Genomic DNA, 22,415 nt, shown 5'->3' on the forward strand with positions numbered 1-22,415 from the left:
AGTGATTCAGACCCAGAAAAATCAAGGTCAGCCTAGAAAATGAGATATTTAAAGACTATTGTACATTTTGGTCTGTCTTTTGATGTTTGAACTCCCCTGCCTACACCAGACCGGGGGGGGGGGGGAGAATGACGACAATGAGGGTTGCCAACTCTGACTGAAGCTATTCCGGGAAATTTTTTCCCCCCAACATGATGTAATGTCATTTTCTTAAAATATCCTGGATTGCTTTCAATAGTCACCAGGAGATCAATGCTGATTCTGGGAGAGGCTCTGGGGGACTCCAGGCCAATCCTGGCGGGTTGGCAACCCTATCGACAATTAGTGCTGCCCACTCCCCAGAATGTATTGGGTAACGTCACTTTGGCCCCTGCTGCAGGAGCTCTCACCCCCTCATCCACCCATCCCCTGTCCAGCAATTAATTCTGCCCCCCAACCCAACAGATGAGCTCCCCAGCCCCTCTCAGTCCAGCCCTGCTCAGTCCAGCCCCCCAGCCTCACCTCTGTTCCTCCTGAGGCTCTTCACCCCCCTCTCCTAGTTGGGGAGCTGAGTGGGATCCTCCCTACCCCTTCCTGGCTGGGGGCAGCTTCAGGGGCTCTTTAACCCTCTCTGCCCCTTCCCAGGCTGAATGCTGCAGGTCAGGGGCGGGGGGACAAGGAGCAGAATCACCATCCTGTCTGAATTGCTCGGGGCGGGGGGAGGCAGAGCTGTCCCGAGCTGCTGGGCTCTTTAGCTCCCTCCTCCCCTCCTGTGGGTATGGCTTTGGGTTGCTATGGGGTCTTGGGGAGAGAATTCTGCCTGCAGCAGCTCTATTTGGTTAGTCTGCCCCAGGAGGCAGACAAGTTGGGCAGATAGCCAATTAGAAGACTCAAGTTCACTAGAAAGCTGGTGCGTCTCACTTCATGGCATGACTGGCTCCAACCCCAGCCAAAATCATGTCTCTTAGACCAGGGCTTAGAAGTGGGCAACACTCCAGGAACATGAGTCATGTGGCTGAAGTGCTGCGGGGTGTAGTACTGCCTGCTGCCACTGGGGGAGCTGGAGATGCTGAAAACCTTCACCAGATCAGCCTCCAAGATGCTTGTTTAAACTTGTTTTGAAAAGCAGCACGGCCTTCTACATCTTTTCCAAAACTAGAGCCCTTGAGCTAAGCCACTCCATAAACCAGCAGCAGTATAGGGCATAAGACAACGTTAATCATCACAGTAGATTTACGTGGACTGGAAGCTCTTTGAGGCAGGGAGCTTTCATCTCTTTGTTCTGTGTTTGTATAGCACCTAAAGCAATGGGGCCCTGGTCCATGACCAGGGCTCCGGGCACTATCCCGGTACAGATAATAAAATTACACACACATAGTTACACTGCTCTGATTCCATCCATTTATACTGCACACAGGTCGTTCATTAGAATACTTAGCAATGGCCCAGCAGCTAGCGCTAGGCCGGGCTAGGTTTCACTAGACCTGGGTTCTATGCCCGGCTCTTTCACTGAACAGCCGTATGACCCTCAGCAAGTCCCTTCCCCTCCCTGTGTCTCTGTTTTCCCTCCCAACCTTCCTCTGTGTAATTATAAGCCCTTTGGTGCAGGGACTGTCTCTCGCTGGGTGCCCGAGCAACAACTAGCACAACAGGGTCCTGATCAGGTGGGGCTAGTAGGAGCTGCTCTGATACAGTAAATATTATGTGGAGAGGGATGCCGTCCAATTTTCAAAAATAAGATTAGGTTAAAATAAAATTAGGGTTTTTTTTAAATTGAGGATTATAAAATTAGATAAAACAAATAAAACTAGATTAGATAACAATGAGAATTTAGCTAGATTCATTATTATTAAACTTAGATACACTAAATAAGACTAGAAAAATGTTGGAGAGACAACATGGATGAGGTAATATCTATTATTGGACCAACTTTTGTCGGTGAAGAGACGAGCTTTCGAGCTTCACAGAGCTCTTCTTCACCTGAAAGCTCGAAAGCTTGTCTCTTTCACCAACACATGTTGGTTCAATAAAAGATATTATCTCACTCATCACCCACCTGTCTTTCATATCCTGAGACCAATATGGCTACAACACTGCAAACAAAATAGAAAAATATTTGAGTTATTTTTTGTATTGGGAGGTCTGATTCTCTTTCTATTCCTGGAAGTGTGTGAAATAGAGGAAGTCAACAACCTTTTTCCCCCAACCAAAAATTACTTTTTAAATAAAAAACAGATTTTCTCATTTTTAGTTTGATCAAAATTATCCTGTCTTCCGCCCCCTAACAACAACAAAACAAAATGAGAATAGAAACGTTTTCATTAAAATGTTAGTTTTCTACAAATGAAAATTTTGTAAGGAAGACCAAAACATTTGGTTTCCAATATTTAATTGGGGAAAGACGAAAATAACTTTCTGCAAACTTTTGAAGGGAAAAAGTGATCTTTTTTTAAATTTCTGGTGAAAAATTAGTATTTTTCAGCCAGCCTGGGATACAACACGTTAATAAAAATGATATCTAGTTCTTCCATAGCACGTTCCGTCCATAGATCTCAAAGCATTTTACAAAGGAGGTCAATATCATTATCTGCATTTTATAGATGGGGAAACTGAGGCACGGAGTAGGGAAGTGACTTGTCCAAGGTCACGCAGCTGCCCAGTGGCAGAGCTGGCAATTGAACCTGGGTCTCCTAAGTCCCAACTCAGTGCCCTACTGGTGTGGTTCTTTGTCTTTCCCAAGTGCTGTATGCCATATATAGCCATTTGTAAGCCTACTATTGCACCCCTGGCCAAACAGACTTTTCAAGGGTTACATGAGCTTCGCTTTAATTCCTTCCTAAGACTGGGCTGTGGTTTCCTTTGCAAAGCTGAGAACCTATTCACTATCGTGCCTCCTTCCTTATTCCACAGCTGTCTCTGTTAACCGACACTCGGAATCAGAAACAAGGACAAGAAACAGGTTTCTCTCTTTCTTAGGAATCCCGGTTATTAAACGTGCCAAGAATTCATCAGTTATTTCCAGGCATCTGGTGTTTAGTTGTATGGAGGGGTGTGTCTCCCCATGAGAATATTTGCATTTCCCCCTGTTTGCACAACTCCACCTCCGTGTGCATGTGCACATGCATATATGCATTGGTCCCATCTCCCAGCCTGAATTGGGCATTATTCACACAGAAGCTGAACAACTTCACAGATCAGCTCCGGTGAGTATATTTTGCTCCTGCTGCTGCTACTATGCAATAAACTCTGAGCCACTGGCAGACCTTAGAGAAACAACGGGCACTGGGTGGAGGGATTTGTGGTGGTAAACTCTGGACTGTGATTCAGTGGGTCTGGGTTCAATTGCCAGCTGTGCTTCAGACTCATTGTGTGACCTAGGGCAAGTCAGTGCTGCGTGCCTCAGTTTCCCCCTCTGTATAACAGAGTTAATAACCCTTTGTCCGTCCAGAATGCAAGCACTCTTGCTATGTGGCTGTACTGGGCCCTGATTTTGGTGGGAGCTCCCAGTTGCTACCATAGCACATATAACAACAAGGAGAAGCAGTGGCAAAAGGGTCTACGTATATTTCACTTGTGTCCTTCAAAAGCCGGACCATGTTAAGGCAGATTCTTCCCAAGGATTTTTGTTTTATTCCAGACCGGAATCTTAGTTGGCCAGCCATTAACAGTTCATGTTACTCTCTTCCTTCTGGTATTTTGGCCAAGATGGTTTTAAAAAGTGACAGTTGATTTCAGGCGCCATTTGGGGGCAGGGGGGAGAACAGGACTGTCCAGTCCAACTTCAGATACCTTAAATGGGCCTGATTTTCAAAGGGCAGGTAGCTGATGCTCTGAAGGTGTCTCAAACTGTACCTTGTAGGTGGCTGGCCTGTCTCTCCAGCCCAGGATTAATGCCATGCCTAGGATCTGTTCAGGGCCTTTCATCAAGTCACCATTTATTAATTGCAGTGACCTTTAGCAAACCCCAAAATAAAGCAGTTCAGCATAGAAACCACCTCTTTTCCCCTGAGCCAGGGTTTTCTGCAAAGGCCTATACCTCACAAGTTCCTACTCTACCAGCCACTTACCTGAGAGTAACCCTGCTCCCTATCGCTCTTTCCCTCCCCCCATCTTGACCCAGCAGTTTGCTGCCAGATTCTCTCTGCTTCTGCCAGCTCTCGCCACACCTGCGTCATTTGCTGGCTTTTATAATCATCTGACACCTTTCCAGCTGGGTCTGATCAACCCAAACACCAGTTCTTAAAGGCACTCTGCCTTAGAACAGAGGTGGATGATCCCAACCCCCCTGGTTTATAAAGGGGTAGACCTCCCTGTTACACACATTGAAAAAACAATGCATTCAAAATCATTAGTCAATTTCAAAACTTTTGGACTGTATTTTTCCTGAGCTCTTGACAGTTCTAGATGCTAGTGATCAGGGAAATAGGCATTTTCTCCTACCAGTGTAGCAGGAGAGCTTGATTTGCTATCATTCAAATTCTACGGCTGCCAAGTTTTCTGGGGGCTCCTTCTGTGCCGCTGGGAAAGCACCTAGCTACATCCTTGTCAACTGCAATGAGGCAAAAGTACCTCCTAATAGCCTTGTTAATTGCAGTTAGGTGGAGGCAGCTTGGAATTGTATGCAACAAGCCAACAGATCACCTAGCTCAGAGGATGTGGAGCTGCAACTATATGGACTGGACCACGAAAGACAAAGGTTGGATGCAACAAGGACAGAGATTGTTGCATGAGGTTGCACACTGGTAGGTTAGGGTAGATTCCTCCCCCTACCCTCTGTGGAGCTCCACTACACTAAGCTCCTGTCAAAGTTTGCTTGGAGCAAAAATTGAACCTGTCCCTTTTACTAGAGATAGAACAGCTGTATGCTAGGGCCCCTATAGAGTTAAGGACCCAAACCTGCATCATTGAAATAAACAGTAGTTGTGATAGTGTCTTGGGTGAAAACAGGGTCATGGTCTAAATGTAGCTATTTGAGGGTTACCTAGCAGTGTCGGAGAGACGTGAAAAAGTAACTACTTTTCATTGATACAGGTGGCCTCCAAAATGTGACGTCTTAGATGTGTCAGTGCCCCACTACCATGGCAACATCATTGGACTGGAGAAGGGACATGAAGTTTCAAAGAAACAATCTTGATAGCAAGGTGAGTATCCTGTGATCTCCTTTGCCATTCCAGGCAATGGGCTCCAGGGTCCCCGAGATCCAACCTTCCCATTGGCTCCCTCTTCTTATCATTTGTATGGTAGTGTGTAGGGCACTGCCTAGACCCCGACCGAGATCAGGGCCCCCATCATGCCAAGCGCTGCACAGACACAAAGTAAGAGATGGTCTCTGCTCCAAAGAGCTCACTATCTAAATAGACAAAGGTGAGAAGTGAAACAGGCATGGGAAGGGGAAATGACTAAACCAAGATTAATAGCAGAGTCAGGAATTGAACCCTGGTGTCCCAAGCCCCAACCCAGTGCCCTATCCATTTAAAAAAAACTGCTTTTCTGCACAGAATGTGACTTACCCAAGATCATAGAGCAACCAAGCCAGGAATGAACCCAGATCTCCTACCTCAGTGCCCTTGCTACCCAGTACTTGGTGGGGGGAATTTCATGTCAAGTTGAACTAAAACTGAAATCTTTTCAACATTTTTGGCAAACCAAAAACTTTAAAAAAAATATTTTGGGTCAATGTTTTGTTTCAATTTGAATCATTAAAATTTTTGAAAATTTTTTTAAATAATTGAAGGAAATTTTTGAATAAAAAGTGTTTCAAACCAAAAAATTGAAATGTTTAATTTACAAAATGTAACATTATGATTGGAGGGGTGGGGGCTGAGGGTTTTATGAAATGAAAATTCAGCAAAACCAACATGAATTCACAAAACATCTCAGTGTTGCCAAATCTGCATTTTTCAAGGAAAAAAATATCTGAAAAATTTCATCCAGCTCTAAATCTGACCCTTCTCCCAGCTCAGTCAAGTCTCTTTCCTCATTCCAGGAGGCCTCCTCAGACTGAAGACCCCTAGTCACCTTTCTTCCTCCAGCCAAGGGGCTTTGAATTGGAGTGGTGGGATCCCAATGTCATCCCAGTACGCTATTCTGGGAGAGGTGAGACCCCACCCCAGCACCATGAACCTTTCTAACGTCCCACCAGGCCTCAATGGCTCCCAGGGAGGCCCCGGGCCTACCCTGTATGGGGGCCATTCTTTGTGGCAGGTGGTGTTGATTGTGCTGATGACTGGGATCCTCTCACTGGTCACAGTGGTGGGCAACCTGCTTGTGATGGTCTCCTTCAAAGTCAACAGCGAATTGAAGACAGTCAACAACTACTTCCTACTCAGCCTGGCCTGTGCTGACCTCATCATTGGGGCAGTGTCTATGAACCTCTACACCACCTACATCATCATGGGCCACTGGGCCCTCGGTAACGTGGCCTGCGACCTCTGGCTGGCCCTTGACTATGTAGCCAGCAATGCTTCAGTCATGAACCTCCTGATCATCAGCTTTGACCGCTACTTCTCTGTCACACGGCCCTTGACCTACCGGGCCAAGAGAACGCCCAAGAGGGCGGCCATCATGATCGGCCTAGCTTGGGCCATCTCCTTCATCCTTTGGGCACCCGCCATCTTGTTCTGGCAGTACTTTGTTGGGGAGCGGACAGTGCCCTCAGGAAACTGCCATCTCCAGTTCCTCTCTCAGCCTATCATTACTTTTGGCACGGCCATTGCAGCCTTCTACCTGCCGGTCACCATCATGATCATTCTCTACTGGAGGATCTACCGGGAGACTGAGAACAGGGCCAGGGAACTGGCTTGCCTGCAAGGCTCAGAAAGCAAGAGCATTGTCAGGCCAACCCCCAACAACAGGCCTAAAGGAGGTGGCGTAGGCAGCAACAGCAGCTCCGAGCGGTTGCAACCCATCAAGGTTTCTTCTGCTGTGGCAAAAGCCCACACGCAGGCCTGCTGCTTCCCCAGTTCGAGGAAGGCCAAGCTATATGTGGAGCAGAGCAGCAATGGGAGCTGGATCAATACAGAGGAGGAGGAAGAGGAGGATGGCTCCCCTGATTCCTTGACATCGTCTGAGGGAGAGGAGCAGCCCTTTGAGGTTCAGAGTGTCTGCTCGGTGGTGATCCGGCTGCCTATGATTGGCAGTGTAGCACAGCCACCATTGCCAACACAGAAGCCAACCCGGGACAGGGAGAAGCTGGCTGGAGGGCCATGGGCAGGAAGGAATGGCTTGTGCAGGATCCTAGCCCAGTCTCCTGCTGCCACCGAGTCCCCCAACATGGCCAAGAAGCCATCAAACAAAAAGATATCACCAATGAAGGAGAAGGGGGCATTGACTGCCAAAAGCCATCTGCGGAATAGGAGCAAACAGCTCTCCCAGCGGAAGACCCTCTCCCTGATCAAGGAGAAGAAAGCAGCCCGAACACTGAGCGCCATCCTGCTGGCCTTCATCCTCACCTGGACACCCTATAACATCATGGTGCTGGTGTCCACCTTCTGCCAGGACTGCGTTCCTAACAGCCTCTGGAAGCTGGGATACTGGCTTTGCTATGTCAACAGCACTGTCAATCCCATGTGCTATGCCCTGTGCAATAAGTCTTTTCGCAATACGTTTAAGATGCTGCTGCTGTGCCGCTGGGACAAGAGGAGGTGGGGGAAGATGCCCAAGCACGTGGTGGCCTTCCACAGGGCTCCAGCACACTGAGCAGGCGTGGGGTGAATTCCAGAATGGTGAGCCAGGCACGGCCAGTGCTGGGAGCCAAATGAGGCGGCGGTGGGGGAGGGGGAGAGAATGGAAATTAGCTTCTAAGGTGGGAAGTGGAGGGTGAATCAGACCATGAATTGTTGAGACTGTATGGTGGAGATTCTCAAACTGTGGGGTGTGCCCCCCAGGGGGATATGGAAAAATGATGGGGGGGGACAACCCCCACAGGAGGTGGGGAGGGAGCGCCACCCAGCCTTGCTCTGCTCCGGCCCTGCCCCCAGCTGCAGGCCTGGCTCCCGGCCCCGAGACACCCCCAGTCTCAGCCCCCGACTGGCCTGGATGCAGCTCCATTCCCAGCCCCACTCCCATCCCCGTGCCCAGCTGTGGCCCCAGCCTTGGCTCCCTCACCCTGGTCTGCATCCCACCCTGCCCTCCTCACCCCCAGCTGCAGCCCCACTCCCAGCCCCAGGAGGGGGGGCGTGCACAGAATTAAGGGGGAGGCATAAGCCTGAAAAGTTTGGGGACCACTGCTGTAGGGTATCCCTGCGTCATCAGTTGTGGCTAAGGCCAGCACTGTTAAAGAGCATAGAGGGGGACAATTCCATTCTTGCAAACATGCATGCACCTTGCAGTAAACTTCATCAGTTTAAGTGCCTACAAGGGGAACAGAAATTTGAGAATAGAGGGCTCTTCAGTCTAGCAGACAATTAGGATCCTAGTTAAAAACATGCTTTATAGTGGAAGATTCAGGGAACTCAGTCTATTTAGCTTATCTAAGAGAAGGTTAAGGGGTCTATAAGTATCTACCTGGGGAAGAAGAGCTCTGTGTAAGCTTGAAAGCTTGTATCTCTCACCAACAGAAGTTGGTCCAATAAAAGATATTACCTCCCCCACCTTGTCTCTCTACATGGGGAAGAGAAATTTGATAATGGAGGGCTCATTGAACTAGCAAAGGTCTAACAAGAACCAATGAATTCAGACAAGAAATAAAGTGCCTGTTTTTAACAGTGAGGGGAATTAACCATTGGAACAATTTACCAAAGGCTGTGGTGGATTTTCTATTGATGGCAATTTTTAAATCAAGATTGGACAGTTTTCTAAAACATCTGTTCTAGTTCAAACAGGAATTATTATTCAGGGAAGTCCTATGGCCTGTGTTATACAGCCGGTCAGATTTGATGATCACAGTGGTCCCTTCTGGCCTCATAATCTATGAATATAAGAGTGGGAACTCCACTGCCTCCTGCTGAAGGATGAATGGACTTGGTGGAAGGAGCATGGATGGTGGGTGGGACAATGCAGATCCTGGACACTGCTGAGTGGAATTTGGCCCTGGGAACTCATGTGAAAACAATTAATACACTAGACCAAATCTTTCCTAAAAGGGCTCTATGCCAGCTCTAGGAGTGGGATCTGGTGGGTTAGAGCAGGAGGAAAGTGGGAGTCAAAGACTTGTGGGTTCTATTCCCAGCTCTGGGAAGAGAGTGGGATCTAGTGGTTACAACAGTCAGTACTAGGGGCCAGGACTCTTGAATTCTATTCCCAGCTCAGGGAGGGCTGTGTTGCCGCTGGAAGCCGAGGTGCCAGCACTCTTATCAAGATATAACAAGCAAATGTATTACGAGTGTCTCAATTTGCTGTTCCTTGCCTTTTTCCCCTAGATTAAATCCTGGGCTGGGATGAAGAATGTCAGGCAAACTGCACTGCAGCGGAAGAATGGGACCTGGCTGTGATGCCAGAAGGGGAATTCCTCCGAGACGATCATGAACCCAGCCTTTGGGGTCTGGGTGAGGATACAGCTGGCAGGTGCTGGAACACCATGCCACCGTTTATTATTGTAATCTTGAACTCATTGTCAGATAGTGACTTTCCTTAAAACCTTGATGAATGTGGATGTATCAAAAGGAAAACAAATGGACAAAGCTGGCTCATGTAGTGCTCTGTGGTTGAGATAAACTGATTTAAAACCTGGTTTAAAATCTAAGCCACAGGGCCCTTGAAACCAGTGATTCATGGTTGCGACATGACCTCTTGGGATTTTCAGCTCTTTCCAGTCTTTATGCTTTGACTAAGAGGACACTTGACCTTCCACCCATTCAGCCACAGAGACAAGTGCAGTCTAGCCATCCTACTGCTTAGACCAGGAAAATGGGAGTCAGGACTCCTGGCTCTTCATGAGTGTGTCTAGTGGTTAGAGTCAAAGACTGGGCTGGGAGGAGAGAGGGCGTCTAGTGCTTAAAAGCAAGGACCGGGGGAAGACTCTGGCATTCCAGCTCCAGTTCTGGGAGGTCAGTGGTGTCTAGTGATTAGGGCAGAGGAGAATGGTAGACAGGACTCTTGAGTTCTTCTATTTCCCAGCTCAGAGTCAGAGACTGGGAATCAGATCGGGGGGCAGGGAGGGCTAATGGGGTAGAATAGGGTGGCACTGGGAGCCAGGACTCCTGGATTCTATTTCCAGCTCTGGGAGGGGAGTGGTGTCTAGTGATTAAAGGTGGGGGTGTCTGGGCTCTGGAGTTCCATTCTCAGAGCTTGTGACCTTGGGCAATCATGGGTGGTAAAGCTTCATTGGTTGAGTTTTAGAAAACACTTTGTAATCTGGTGCCAGTGAGGTGCAGAGTATCATTACACTGCACTGAGAGAGATGAAAACTGAAGGTGACATGGGGAAAGATGACATCTGGAGTGGGGAAAGAGAGCAAGCATAGTTGCACCTCCATTCTTCCCATCAGGGTCTTAAAGTGTCCCATTCAACCATATGGACACAGGATATATTAATAACTCACTCTGTCCCTGGCCTGCTCACAAGGATTAGTGTAGAGAAATTCTTCCCTAGTCCCTGTTGGAGTGGTATAGAGGGGCATGGATGAGCATCTCTAAGGGGGTTATATAGGCCCCATTACCATAATATCTAGCCACCTCACAATATTTTAATTAGGGTTGTCAAGCAATTAAAAAAATTATTTGTGATTAATTGCACTGTTAAACAATAAATGGTATTCTATTTAAACATTTTTGGATGTTTTCTACATTTTCAAATATATTGATTTCACTTACAACACAGAATACAACGTGTACAGTGGTCACTTTATTTTTTATTACAAATATTTGCACTGTAAAAAACAAAAGAAATAGTATTTTTCAATTCACCTAATACATGTACTGTAGTACAATCTCTTTATCATGAAAGTTGAACTTACACATGTAGAATTATATACAAAAAACTGCATTTAAAATTGTATATTGTTTTATTTTTGGAGCCTGCAAGTCCACTCAGTCCTATTTCTTGTTCAGCCAATTGCTCAGACAAACAAATTTGTTTACATTTGCAGGAGATAATGCTGCCTGCATCTTGTTCAAAATGTCACCTGAAAGTGAGAACAGGTATTGTCATAGCACTGTTGTAGCTGGTGTCGCAAGATATTTACGTGCCAGATGTGCTAAAGAGTCACATGTCCCTTCATGCTTCAACCCCCATTCCAGAGGACGTGTCCATGCTCATGACAGGTTCTGCTCAATAACAATCCAAAGCAGAGTGGGCCGACGCATGTTCATTTTCATCATCTGAGTCAGATGCCACCAGCATAAGGTTGATTTTCTTTTTTGGCAGTTCAGTTCTATAGTTTTCACATCAGAGCATTGCTCTTTTAAGAGTTCTGAAAGCATGCTCCACACCTCGTCCCTCTCAGATTTTGGACAACACTTCAGATTCTTAAACCTTATGTCGAGTGCTGTAGCTATCTTTAGAAATCTCACATTGGTGCCTTCTTTATGCTCTTTGAAATCTGCAGTGAAAGTGTTCTTAAAATGAACAACATGTGCTGAGTCATCATCCGAGACTACTATAACATGAAATATACGGCAGAATGCAGGTAAAATAGAGGAAACGTACAATTCTCCCCCAAGGAGTTGTGTTAATTAAATTTGTGATTCATTATTTTTTTAATGAGCTTCATCAGCATAGAAGCACATCCTCTGGAAGGGTGGTCAAATCATGAAGGGCATACAAATGTTTAGCATATCTGGCACGTAAATACCTTAAAATGCCGGTTGATTGGCTGAATGAGAAGTAGGACTGAGTGGACTTGTAGCCTCTAAAGCTTTGCGTTGTTTTGTTTTTGAGTGCAGCTATGTAACAAAACAAAAAAATCTATATTTGTAAGTTGCACTTTCACAATAAAGAGATTGCACTAAAGTACTTGTATGAGGTGAATTGAAAAATACTATTTCTTCTGTTTATCTTTTTACAGTGCAAATATTTGTAATCAAAAATAATAATGTAAAGTGAGCAGTGTATACTTTGTATTCTGTGTTCTATTTGAAATCAATATATTTGAAAATGTAGAAAAATATCCAAAAATATTTAATAAATTTCAATTGGTATTCTGTCATTTAACAATGCGATTAAAACTGCAATTAATCACAATTAATTTTTTTAATCAAGATTAATTTTGAGTTAACTGATAGTCCTAATTTTAATACATTTCTCTTCACCCTGTGTAGTAGGAAAGCATTTTTCCATTTTACAGAGGGGGAACTAAGACAGTGAGAGAATACGGACCAGTCTCAAAAGATATTTAGCCACTGAAATCAATGTAAGCTAAGCACCTAAATACCTTTAAGGATCTAGGCCGGAGTGACTTGCTCCCAGTCATGCAATAAAGTGGAGAACTGAACTTGGGTCTCCCAAGTCCCAGGCTACCATGCAAAGTCCTGAGCTAGCCATCTGCTGCAGAGGCCATTATTCCTTGCTCCATCCTGTACACACTTAGCTTTTGCCACAAAGTCTTCAAGCAGCAGTATAGCTCCAACAGTTTTATGCCTCACATGGATGGATATATTTGAGCAACCCAGCCTGTCCCTCCTCCAGAGATCCTCTGATCCATTCTCCCCTGGGGGAAGAGACAAGCAAGGAGGACTCAGATGCTCCCCGGGTAGGAAGAATGAATTATTCTGTACCATGATCATAAGCGCTCTCCACATTCCGAACTCGCATCAACACTCCTGGGAGCAACATGCCGGCAGGCCGCGGAGAAAAGATATATCAATCTAAGTGCTATTTCCTGAAGATGTCCCAGCAGTGGAGAAAAGATATCCCAGTGGGAAGTCAGGGGCAGTCCTCCGATCCACTTCCTCTTTGTGCCATGATTCCAACCTTTCTTTAGCCTGGTGACTCTTGAATGTTTAATATGAATAAATCATTGACCAAAACATGTTTATGAGAGTTACAAACCCCAAGCATGCAAAAATCACAAGTCAAGCTCCAAAAATCACAAGATTTTTTTTTTAAATCTCATGATTTTAAGCCAAATAGTAAACTTGGGGGGAGCGAGGAGGGAAAGATTCATATTTTCCTTCTGGTTTCTGAGCCTTTAGAGGTCACATTTTCAAGCTTTTCACTAGAAACTTTTTTAAAATATATGTAAACAGAGTCTCACGTAATCATAACTTCAGGGGCTGTGAGCTGAAAGAAAACTCCATTGAGCATGAGAATTGGCAAAGCTGCAAAACCCTGATCACACAGGACTGTACATACTGACATTTCCTCATGCAGGGTCCAGTTGGGCTGGTGTTTTGTCAATGTTCTTCATATTTATTTGGTTGAAAAAATAAAAAGGAAAACAAAATTGCTTTACAATAGTGGTTTTTGTTTTAAGATATGGTTGCACCAAAAGGCCCTGACTGTAATCAAGGCCCCATTGTGCTAGAGCAGGGCATCCTCTCCTGCAATCCTCCCCTGCTCTACACTATTATAGCATTAAGAAAATCTTAGGTCTTTAATCATCTTTTGTTGCTTTTCTCGGAATTCCCTGTAACGTATCGCCACGGCTCCAGTAGATGACTGGAACTCATCCCAATACAGCATGCTGCCATCATTTGATTTGTGCCCTAATTTAAAGTAGTGAATGGTTATTTAAAATCATGAGGGTTATATTCTGATCTCACCCAGAGCTGGGTAAAAGCAGGCTAATTCCCTTGAGTTAAATGGAACCTCGCTCCAGATTTACACCTGCATTCATAGGATAAGAATCTGATCATCTGACTCCAGCCAGTTGTATATAACATTATTATAGGGAAAACATCATTAAAAAAAGAGGCAGCATGTTTCCCTGTCGAGAAAGAATGGGCTGGTGGCACTACATTAGGTCTGAAATTGAATGGGGAAGGAAACTGTTTTCCTGGTTCACGAACATTTAAAGAATGTTTCCCATTCTGTACTGGGACAAAACCAAGGCATTTTTGTAAAAACCAGCCCAAGAGAGCAAGAGCACAAGACAGACACCCCCCATTCCAGAACGGTCAATAGCCCAGTAGTGAGCAGGGATAAGGGGGACCCAGCTTCAGGTCCCTGCTCTGCCTCACTTAGACAGGGCTATTGATTATTCTGAGCTCGGTCACATTTTCACCCTGGACTGGAGAAACCTCTTTCAATGAAAGTTTAGTTGAAGCAGATACATTCCCGCAAAAGGTTTCTGTTTTGGCTGTTTAGCATTTTCTGACAAATGCTGTTTCAATGCAAAATACCCAACTAGCTCATCTCAAGAAACTTGGGTTTAATTCCTAGCTCTGCTACAGACTCCATGTGTGACTAATCTCTCTGCACATGTAAAATGGGGGAAATAATCCCCTCCTTCTCCCACTTTGTATCTGTCTTTTCTATTTAGGCCCCAACCTTGCAAAGACTTATGTACATTAACTTTACACACTGCAAGTAAATCCCATGGATTTGGAATGCTGACAGTGCATAAAGTTAAGCATTTGCAACAGTCTTGCCTGGATCAGGCCCTGGATTGTAAACTCCTTAAGGCAGGGATTGTCTTTCACCATGTGTCAATGGCACCCTGCTCAATGGTGCCCCCAAGCTGAGTTAGGCCCTCTAGGTGATGGAAGGTTAACATTATTAGAGTACAGCCTACAGGGCCCCAAACTAGATCAGCACCATTGTCTTAGGCACTGTATAGATACAGTAAGAGACAGTCCTACCCCCAAGAGTTTACAGTCTATATAGAGCAGTGGTCACCAATCTGTCGATCCTGGAGACTCTCCCAGTCTATCGCGATTTCTGGCTGTAGCAGGGCTGCCACTAAGGTAGGCTTCCCTGTGTGCCCCAGCCCAACGCCACTCCCGGAAGCAGCCAGCACACCCTCGCAGTCCTGGGAGATGAGGGGGAGCAGGGGTCTCTGCATGCTGCTCCTGCCTGCCAGCACCGCCCCCACAGCACCCATTGGTCGGGAATGGGGAACTGTGGCCAATGGTAGCTGCGGGAGCAGTGCCTGCAAAGAGGGGCAGTGTGCGGAGCCATGTACCCCCCCCCCCCCGGAGGCCCCTTCTGGGAGCAGTATGGGGCTGGGGAGGCAGTGAGCCTGCCTTAGCCCTGTCTGAGGTGTAGCTCAGCAGGAGCTCTCTTCCAGAGCCAGCACCCCTTACCCCCTCCTGCACCCTCTGCCCCAGCCATGACCCCTCTCCCAGAGCCAGCACTCCATATCCCCTCCTGCCCCCCAACACTCTTCCCCAGCCAGAGCCTCCTCCTGCATCCAAACTCCCTCCCAGAGCTTGCATACGCTCCTGCACCCTAACCCCTGCCCCAGGCTCAGCCCAGAGCCCCCTCCCATACTCCAAACCTCTCAGCCCCAGGCTCAGCCCAGAGCCAGAACCCCCTCCCGAACCCCAACCCCCTGCCCCAGCCTGGTGAAAGTGAGGGTGGTGTAGAGCGAGCGATGGGGGGGGGGGTGGAGTGAGCAGGGCACGGTTGATCCTGGGGTTCACTTAAATTCAAAAAGTGATCTTTGTACGTAAAAAGGTTGGAGACCACTGATATAGACAAAGGGTGGGAAGGGAAACAGAAGCACAGAGGGGAAGGAAGTTGCCCAAGACCACACGCAGCAGAGCTGAGTATAGAACCCACGTATCCCAAGTCCCAGTACAGTGCCACTGGGCCATGCTGCCATCCAGATCACAACGGCCAGACAAAATATTTTTAGTGGAAGGTGTTAGGACTACAAAGTGCTGCAGTGCATGGTTTGGTTTGAATTGAATCTGGTCCTAAAAGCATTTCAGCACAAGGAAAGAACAAAGGAGGTGAAGGGGGAGAATGAGTTAATAAAATCCACTTCCCCCACCCTGCACACTGAAGTCACAGCTGCTTCTATCCCCATTAGACTGAATACTTGACCCTGTCTTACCTGCAGCTATTGCTTTTTGCTATTAAGATACAAGGATGTAAAACTCTGGCGACAGCTAGCATTGCAGGGAAAGGTCATGCTGTATTAAAACACACACACACACACACACACACACCCTTCCCCAACAGTGACATGATCCTATTTTTAACAACTGGAAGAAATAATTATATACATAGACAAGCATCCTCTAATAGTTCTAGGAAGTTGAACGTTTAGCAATGAGAGCAGGACAGAGCAGTCACTACTAGGAAGTTCAATGTTCTCAGAGCCGTAACACACACTTGGGGAGACAGGAAACCGGAGTTCTATTCCTGGTTCTGGGAATGGGGTCTAGTGGTTAGAGCAGAAGGCTGAGAGCCAGGACTCTGCGGTTCTATGGGAAAGGAGTGGGGGGTCTAGTGGTTAGGCATGGGGTACGGGGTGCACATGCGCTATCTCTGCAGTAAACACCCGAAGGACTTCCATCAATAAGGTTGCACAAGCACCAATGATAAAAATGTCTTTCCCCTGATAATGCCTTCCTGAGCATCTGAGGCACACCACAGACAGAATCACAGCATATTGTACCCAGTGGTTCAGAGCCACCTTAAAGCCTTTCACTGTCCCTTAGTGTCCATATGATATTGTGCTGTAACCAGAGCTTCATGAAGTACAATAGGCACATGTTTAAGGATCTGCCAGCCTAATGACGATTCATCCCAATGATGCATCCGATTTAGTGCTATCAGTGTCTTCTGGGTGTGTTTGATGGATGTGCTGATGTCCCAATATCTCGTGTGGGACCAATGGATTATAAAATAGCACTAGAGAGCTGAAAGTGGGAAGCTTGCACAGCTTGTACATGTGTCATAAACATACAGATAAGGGTAGCATAAAATCTCTCCTGGGCAGCTGTACTGAATCTTTACCTGTAAGGGGTTAAGAAGCTCAAATAACCTGGTTGGCACCTGATCAAAAGGACCAATAAGGAAAGAAGATACTTTCAAAATCGGGGGAGGGGGGAGGTTTTGTTTGTGCTCTTTTTGTTTGTTCCCTCTCCGGACCGAGAGAGAGACCACGCAGGAACAGCATCTCCTGAAAAACATACTTGAACTGATTCATCTAAGATTACAAAAATTGTAAGTAAGGCAAGGAAATGCGTTAGATTATCTTTTGTTTTAGCTTGTGAATTTTCCCTATGCTAAGAGGTAGTTTTAGTCCTGTTTTTGTAACTGTGAAGCTGAGTCCAGAGGGGAGTCCTCTGTGTTTTAAATCTTTTTATTACCCTGTAAAGTTATCTTCCATCCTGATTTTGCAGATGTGATTCTTTTACTTTTCTCTTTATAATAAAGTTCTTCTTTTAAGAACCTGATTTAGTGTCCTAAAGATAAAGGGTCTGGTCTGTACTTACATTAAAGGCAATTGGTTGGTATATTATTCTCAAGCCTCCCCAAGAAAGGGGGTGAAGGGGCTTGGTGGGGATATTTTGGGGAAATAGGGATTCCAAGTGACACGTCCCTGAATTTTTATTTAAATCACTTGGTGGTGGCAGCAATACCATCCAAGGACAAGGAAAGGAATTTGTGCCCTGAGGGTTTTTAACCTAAGCTGGTAGAATATAAGCTTAGGGGGTCTTTCACGCAGGTCCCCACATCTGTACCCCAGAGTTCAGAGTGGGGAGGGAACCCTGACATGGTGGCAGCATGGTGGGATCATTTTGAACCAAAAGCACAGACCTCAGGATTTTAAAAGGACACTTTTTTTTTTTTTAAAGCTAAGAACAGCTGGACTTTTTTTCTTTTTGCCTGAGGGCAGAGTAGTTAAGCTATAGCAAGGGATTTCACAAGCTTTTTTTTTTTTCCCCTTTTTCCCTAGCTCTCAGGCTAGGCTAGGCTAAGGGCAGGAAGGTTAGCAAAGATGACGAAAAGTGAGGTCCAGAAGAAACTGGAATTAGCCAGATTGGAAGCTAAAGAGAAACAGAAAGAACATGAAAGACGAATGGACTTAAAGTGGTTGGAATTGGAGGTGGAGGAGAGAAAAAGAGGAGAAACGCTTGGAGGCAGAGGCAAAACACTTGGAGACGGAGTTAGAGCTGAAATGCTTAGAGCTGGAAAGGGCTAAGCTGGGTCTACCAGATGCCCTAACAGTCCTTCTCCAGGTACTGCTCCCCATTCCAAGAAATTCCCCACCTACAAGGTAGGCGATGATACAGAGGCCTTCTTAGAAAATTTTGAAAGGGCCTGCCTTGGGTACAGCATCTCTACAGACTAGTATATGGTGGAGCGGAGGCTGCAGTTCAGTGGATCCTTAGCAGAGGTGGTAGCTGAAATGCCTAAAGAGCACATGAACAACTACGAACTTTTTTTTTTTTTTTAAAGGCCAGAATTAGAATGGGGCTAACAACCGAGCATGCCCGTTGGCAGTTCAGAGCCCTAAGGTGGAAACCAGACGCGGTATTTTCCTGACACGCCTACCACACTGTAAAAAATTGGGATGCCTGGATATCAGGAGCAGGTGTTAAATCTCTGGAAGATCTGTCTCTCCTAATACAAATGGAGCAGTTCTTCGAGGGTGTTCCCGAGGAAATAGAAAGGTACATCCTGATGGGAAGCCCAAAACTGTAATCAAGGCGGGGAAGATCAGAACCAAATGGGTGAAGATGGCAGGAAAAAAAAAAAAAAGCTAGTAGCAGTTGGAGCAGATATCAGAACAGGCAACCTGAGACAACACCCTACCACCGGGGGCAGCCCAAGGCCCCACCTACCCCCCAAGGAAAACCCCAAACACCTTATCGTCCCACCACACCAGCCTCCAGCAACCCACCTTGCCCCAGTGACCAGTCAGCTAAGCGATGTTTTAAATGTAACAAGCTGGGGCATGTGAAGGCCAACTGCCCCAAGAACCCCAACAGATTACAGTTCATTACACCGGAATCACACCAAAGGTCCTCAGGCACAGATGTTTCCCAGATACCCTCAGAGCAAAGGAAAACTGAGTGTAGCGGAAAGAAGGGGTTATTATGTGGATGGACACTGGAGCACAGGTGTCAGCTATCCACCAATCCTTAGTGGACCCCAAATTCATCAACCCAGAGGCCCAAGTGACAATTCAATCCTTCAAGTCAAACTCTTTAAACTTGCCTACAGCCAAGTTGCCTGTCCAGTACGAGGGCCGGTGAGGAATGTGGACTTTTGCAGTCTATGATGATTATCCCATTCCCATGCTGCTGGGGAAAGACTTGGCCAACCATGTGAAGCTAGCCAAGAGGGTGGGAATGGTCACCCACAGCCAGGCTAAGCAAGCCTTCACACCTATCCCTGTTCCTGAGCCTTCTACCAGAGCCCCATTGATGTTACCAGACACCCAGACTGAGATGGTGGAACTGGACCCCATGCCAACATCTGCGACAGCAGTAGTGGATCCAGTCCCAGAGACCCAACCAGAACCAGAACTGGCAGAGCAACCAGCACCAGAACCATTGCCAGCACTGAATCCAGCACTTGCAACCCCGTCTGCAACTCCAACGCCAGAGGGCTCCACCGAGCCTGAACTGGCAGCTGCAGCTAAACTTACACAAGCAGCTCAGCCGGAGCCTGAAATCCAACACAGTGCACCAGCGGAGAGCGGTTCAGAGTCAATGAAAACAACCCCATCACTTACACCACTTCCAGAGGGACCAAGCCCAAGTTCTCAATCCAGTGAAGAACTGATGTCTCCAGCATCAAGGGAACAGTTCCAGGCCGAGCAGGAAGCAGATGAAAGCCTCCAGGGAGCTTGAACGGTGGCATGGAGCAACCCACCATCTCTCAGCTCTTCTAATCGATCACAGTTTGTTGTAGAAAGAGGACTTTTATACAAGGAAACTCTTCCTGGTAGGCACCAGGAAGACTGTCATCCTCAAAGATAGTTGGTAGGTCCAACTAAGTACCGGGTAAAGCTCTTAAGCTTAGCCCACGATCATGCTAGTGGCCATGCTGGGGTGAACAGGACCAAAGACCATTTGGGAAGGTCATTCCACTGGGAGGGACTGCGTAAGGACGTTTCTACTTATGTCCAGTCTTGTGAGGTGTGTCAAAGAGTAGGAAAACCCCAAGACCAGGTCAAAGCTCCTCTCCAGCCACTCCCCATAATTGAGGTTCCATTTCATCTAGCAGCTGTGGATATTCTGGGTCCTTTCCCCGAAAAAGACACCCAGAGGAAAGCAGTCCCCATACTGACTTTCATGGATTTTGCCACCCAATAGCCGGAAGCAGTAGCTCTAAGCAACACTAGGGCTAAAAGTATGTGCTAGGCATTAACAGACATTTTTGCCAGGGTAGGCTGGCCCTTTGACATCCTTACAGATTTGGGAACTAATTTCCTGGCAGGGACCATGAAAAGCCTTTGGGAAGCTCATGGGGTGAACCACTTTGTTGCCACCCCTTACCATTAAACAAACGGCCTGGTGGAGACTTTGGGGGCCACGATACGTAAATTCGTAAATGAGCACTCCAATGATTGGGACCTAGTGTTGCAGCAGTTGCTCTTTGCCTACAGGGCTGTACCACATCCAAGTTTGGGGTTTTCACTGTTTGAACTTGTGTATGGCCATGAGGTTAAGGGGCCACTACAGTTGGTGAAGCAGCAATCAGAGGGATTTATGCCTTCTCCAGGAACTAACATTCTGGACTTTGTAAACAACCTACAAAACGCACTCGGGGACTCTTTAGCCCTTGCTAGAGAAAACCTAAAAGATGCGCAGGAAGAGCAAAAGGCCTGGTATAATAAACATGCCAGACAGCGTTCCTTCAAAGTAGGGGACCAGGTCATGGTCTTGAAGGTGCTCCAGGCCCATAAGATGGAAGCGTTGTGGGAAGGGCCATTTACGGTCCAAGAGTGCCTGGGAGCTGTTAACTACTTCATAGGGTGCCCCACCTCAACCCTAAAGTATACCATGTTAATTCTTTAAAGCCCATTTATTCCAGAGAATTAAAGGTTTGTCAGTTTACAGCCCAGGTAGGAGATGATGCTGAGTGGCCTGAAGGTATTTACTATGAAGGAAAAAGTGCCGTTGGCATGGAAAAGGGGAACCTCTCCATGACCCTTGGACGTATGCAGCGACAGCAGATCAAGGAGCTGGGCATAGCTTCACGCCAATGTTCTCAGCCACTCCAAGACAGGACCGAATGGGCATACCACTCCATTGACACAGGTAATGCTCGCCCAATTAGAGCCCAACCTTACTGGGTGGCTCCTCAAGCCAAAACTGCTATAGAAAGGGAGATCCAGGACATGCTACAGATGGGTCTAATCCGCCCCTCTGAAAGTGCATGGGCATCTCCAGTGGTTCTAGTTCCCAAACCAGATGGGGACATTCACTTTTGTGTGGACTACCGTAAGCTAAATGTTGTAACTCACCCAGACAACTATCCAATGCCACGCACAGATGAGCTATTTGAAAAACTGGGATGTGCCCATTTCACCTCTACCTTAGACTTAACCAAGGGATATGGCTAAGTACCACTAGATGAATCCGCCAAGGAAAGGTCAGCCTTCATCACCCATAAGGGGCTGTATGAATTTAATGTGCTCCCTTTTGGGCTGCAAAATGCACCCACCACCTTCCAGAAACTTGTAGATAGTCTCTTAGTGAGATTGGGAGAATCTGCAGTCACCTACCTTGATGATGTGGCCATATTTTCTGATTCATGGGCAGAACACCTGGAGCATCTACGAAAAGTCTTCGAGCCCATAAGGGAGGCAGGACTAACTGTTAAGGCTAAAAAGTGTCAAATAGGCCTAAACAGAGTGACATGCCCTGGACACCAGGTGGGTCAAGGAACTATCAACTCCCTACAGGCCAAAGTGAATGCTATCCAAAAGTGGCCTGTCCCAAAGTCAAACAAACAAGTCCAATCCTTCTTAGGCTTGGCCAGATATTACAGGTGATTTGTACCGCACTACAGCCAAATCGCTGCCCCACCGACAGACCTGACCAAAAAAACAGCCAAATACAGTTCAGTGGACTGAAGAGTGTCAGAAGGCCTTTAACCAGCTTAAAGCAACACTCATGTCTGACCCTGTGCTAAGGGCCCCAGACTTTGACAAACCTTTCTTAGTAACCACAGATGCATCTGAGCACAGTGTGGGAGCAGTTTTAATGTAGGAAGGACTGGATCAAGAATTCCATCCTGTCGTGTTTCTCAGCAAAAAACTGTCAGAGAGGGAAGGCCACTGATCAATCACCGAAAAGGAATGTTACGCCATTGTATACGCTCTGGAAAACCTACGCCCATATGTTTGGGGACGGCGTTTCCATCAGCAAACCAACCATGCTGCACTGACGTGGCTTCATACTGTCAAGGAAAATAACAAAAAACTTCTTTGATGGAGTTTAGCTCGCCAAGATTTTGAAATACAACACATTTCAAAGGTTTCTAACAAAGTGGCTGATGCACTCTCCTGTGAAAGTTTCCCAGAATCAACTGGTTAAAATCGTCCTTAACATGTGGAAAATATTGTTTTATATAATCAGTAGTACGTCTAGAGGTGCATGTGTCTTATTAACTCTTGTTTTCTCCTAGAGCTCCAGGAAAAAAAA

The 22,415-nt window shown here is 46.6% G+C and overlaps 2 protein-coding genes across 2 annotated transcripts in view; one reads left to right on the plus strand and one right to left on the minus strand.

The window, feature by feature from the left end:
- The first annotated feature begins 5,969 nt into the window (after positions 1–5,969).
- CHRM1 (cholinergic receptor muscarinic 1) lies at positions 5,970–10,689 on the plus strand. The gene is made up of 2 exons (XM_034777599.1): positions 5,970–7,703; positions 9,339–10,689. Exon 1 carries the CDS (start codon positions 6,046–6,048, stop codon positions 7,675–7,677), a length of 1,632 nt encoding a protein of 543 aa, XP_034633490.1. The 5' UTR covers positions 5,970–6,045; the 3' UTR covers positions 7,678–7,703; positions 9,339–10,689.
- Positions 10,690–22,007: 11,318 nt separating this feature from the next.
- The window catches only part of DPF2 (double PHD fingers 2), a 43,091-nt gene continuing 42,683 nt past the window's right edge, over positions 22,008–22,415 (minus strand). The window contains exon 12 of the mRNA XM_034775614.1: positions 22,008–22,170. Within this exon, the coding sequence (XP_034631505.1) occupies positions 22,166–22,170 (5 nt within the window). The 3' untranslated portion in view covers positions 22,008–22,165. The remainder of the gene's footprint in view (positions 22,171–22,415) is intronic.

The sequence above is a fragment of the Trachemys scripta genome, chromosome 7, assembly GCF_013100865.1.
Source record: "Trachemys scripta elegans isolate TJP31775 chromosome 7, CAS_Tse_1.0, whole genome shotgun sequence".
Taxonomy (NCBI): Eukaryota; Metazoa; Chordata; order Testudines; family Emydidae; genus Trachemys; species Trachemys scripta.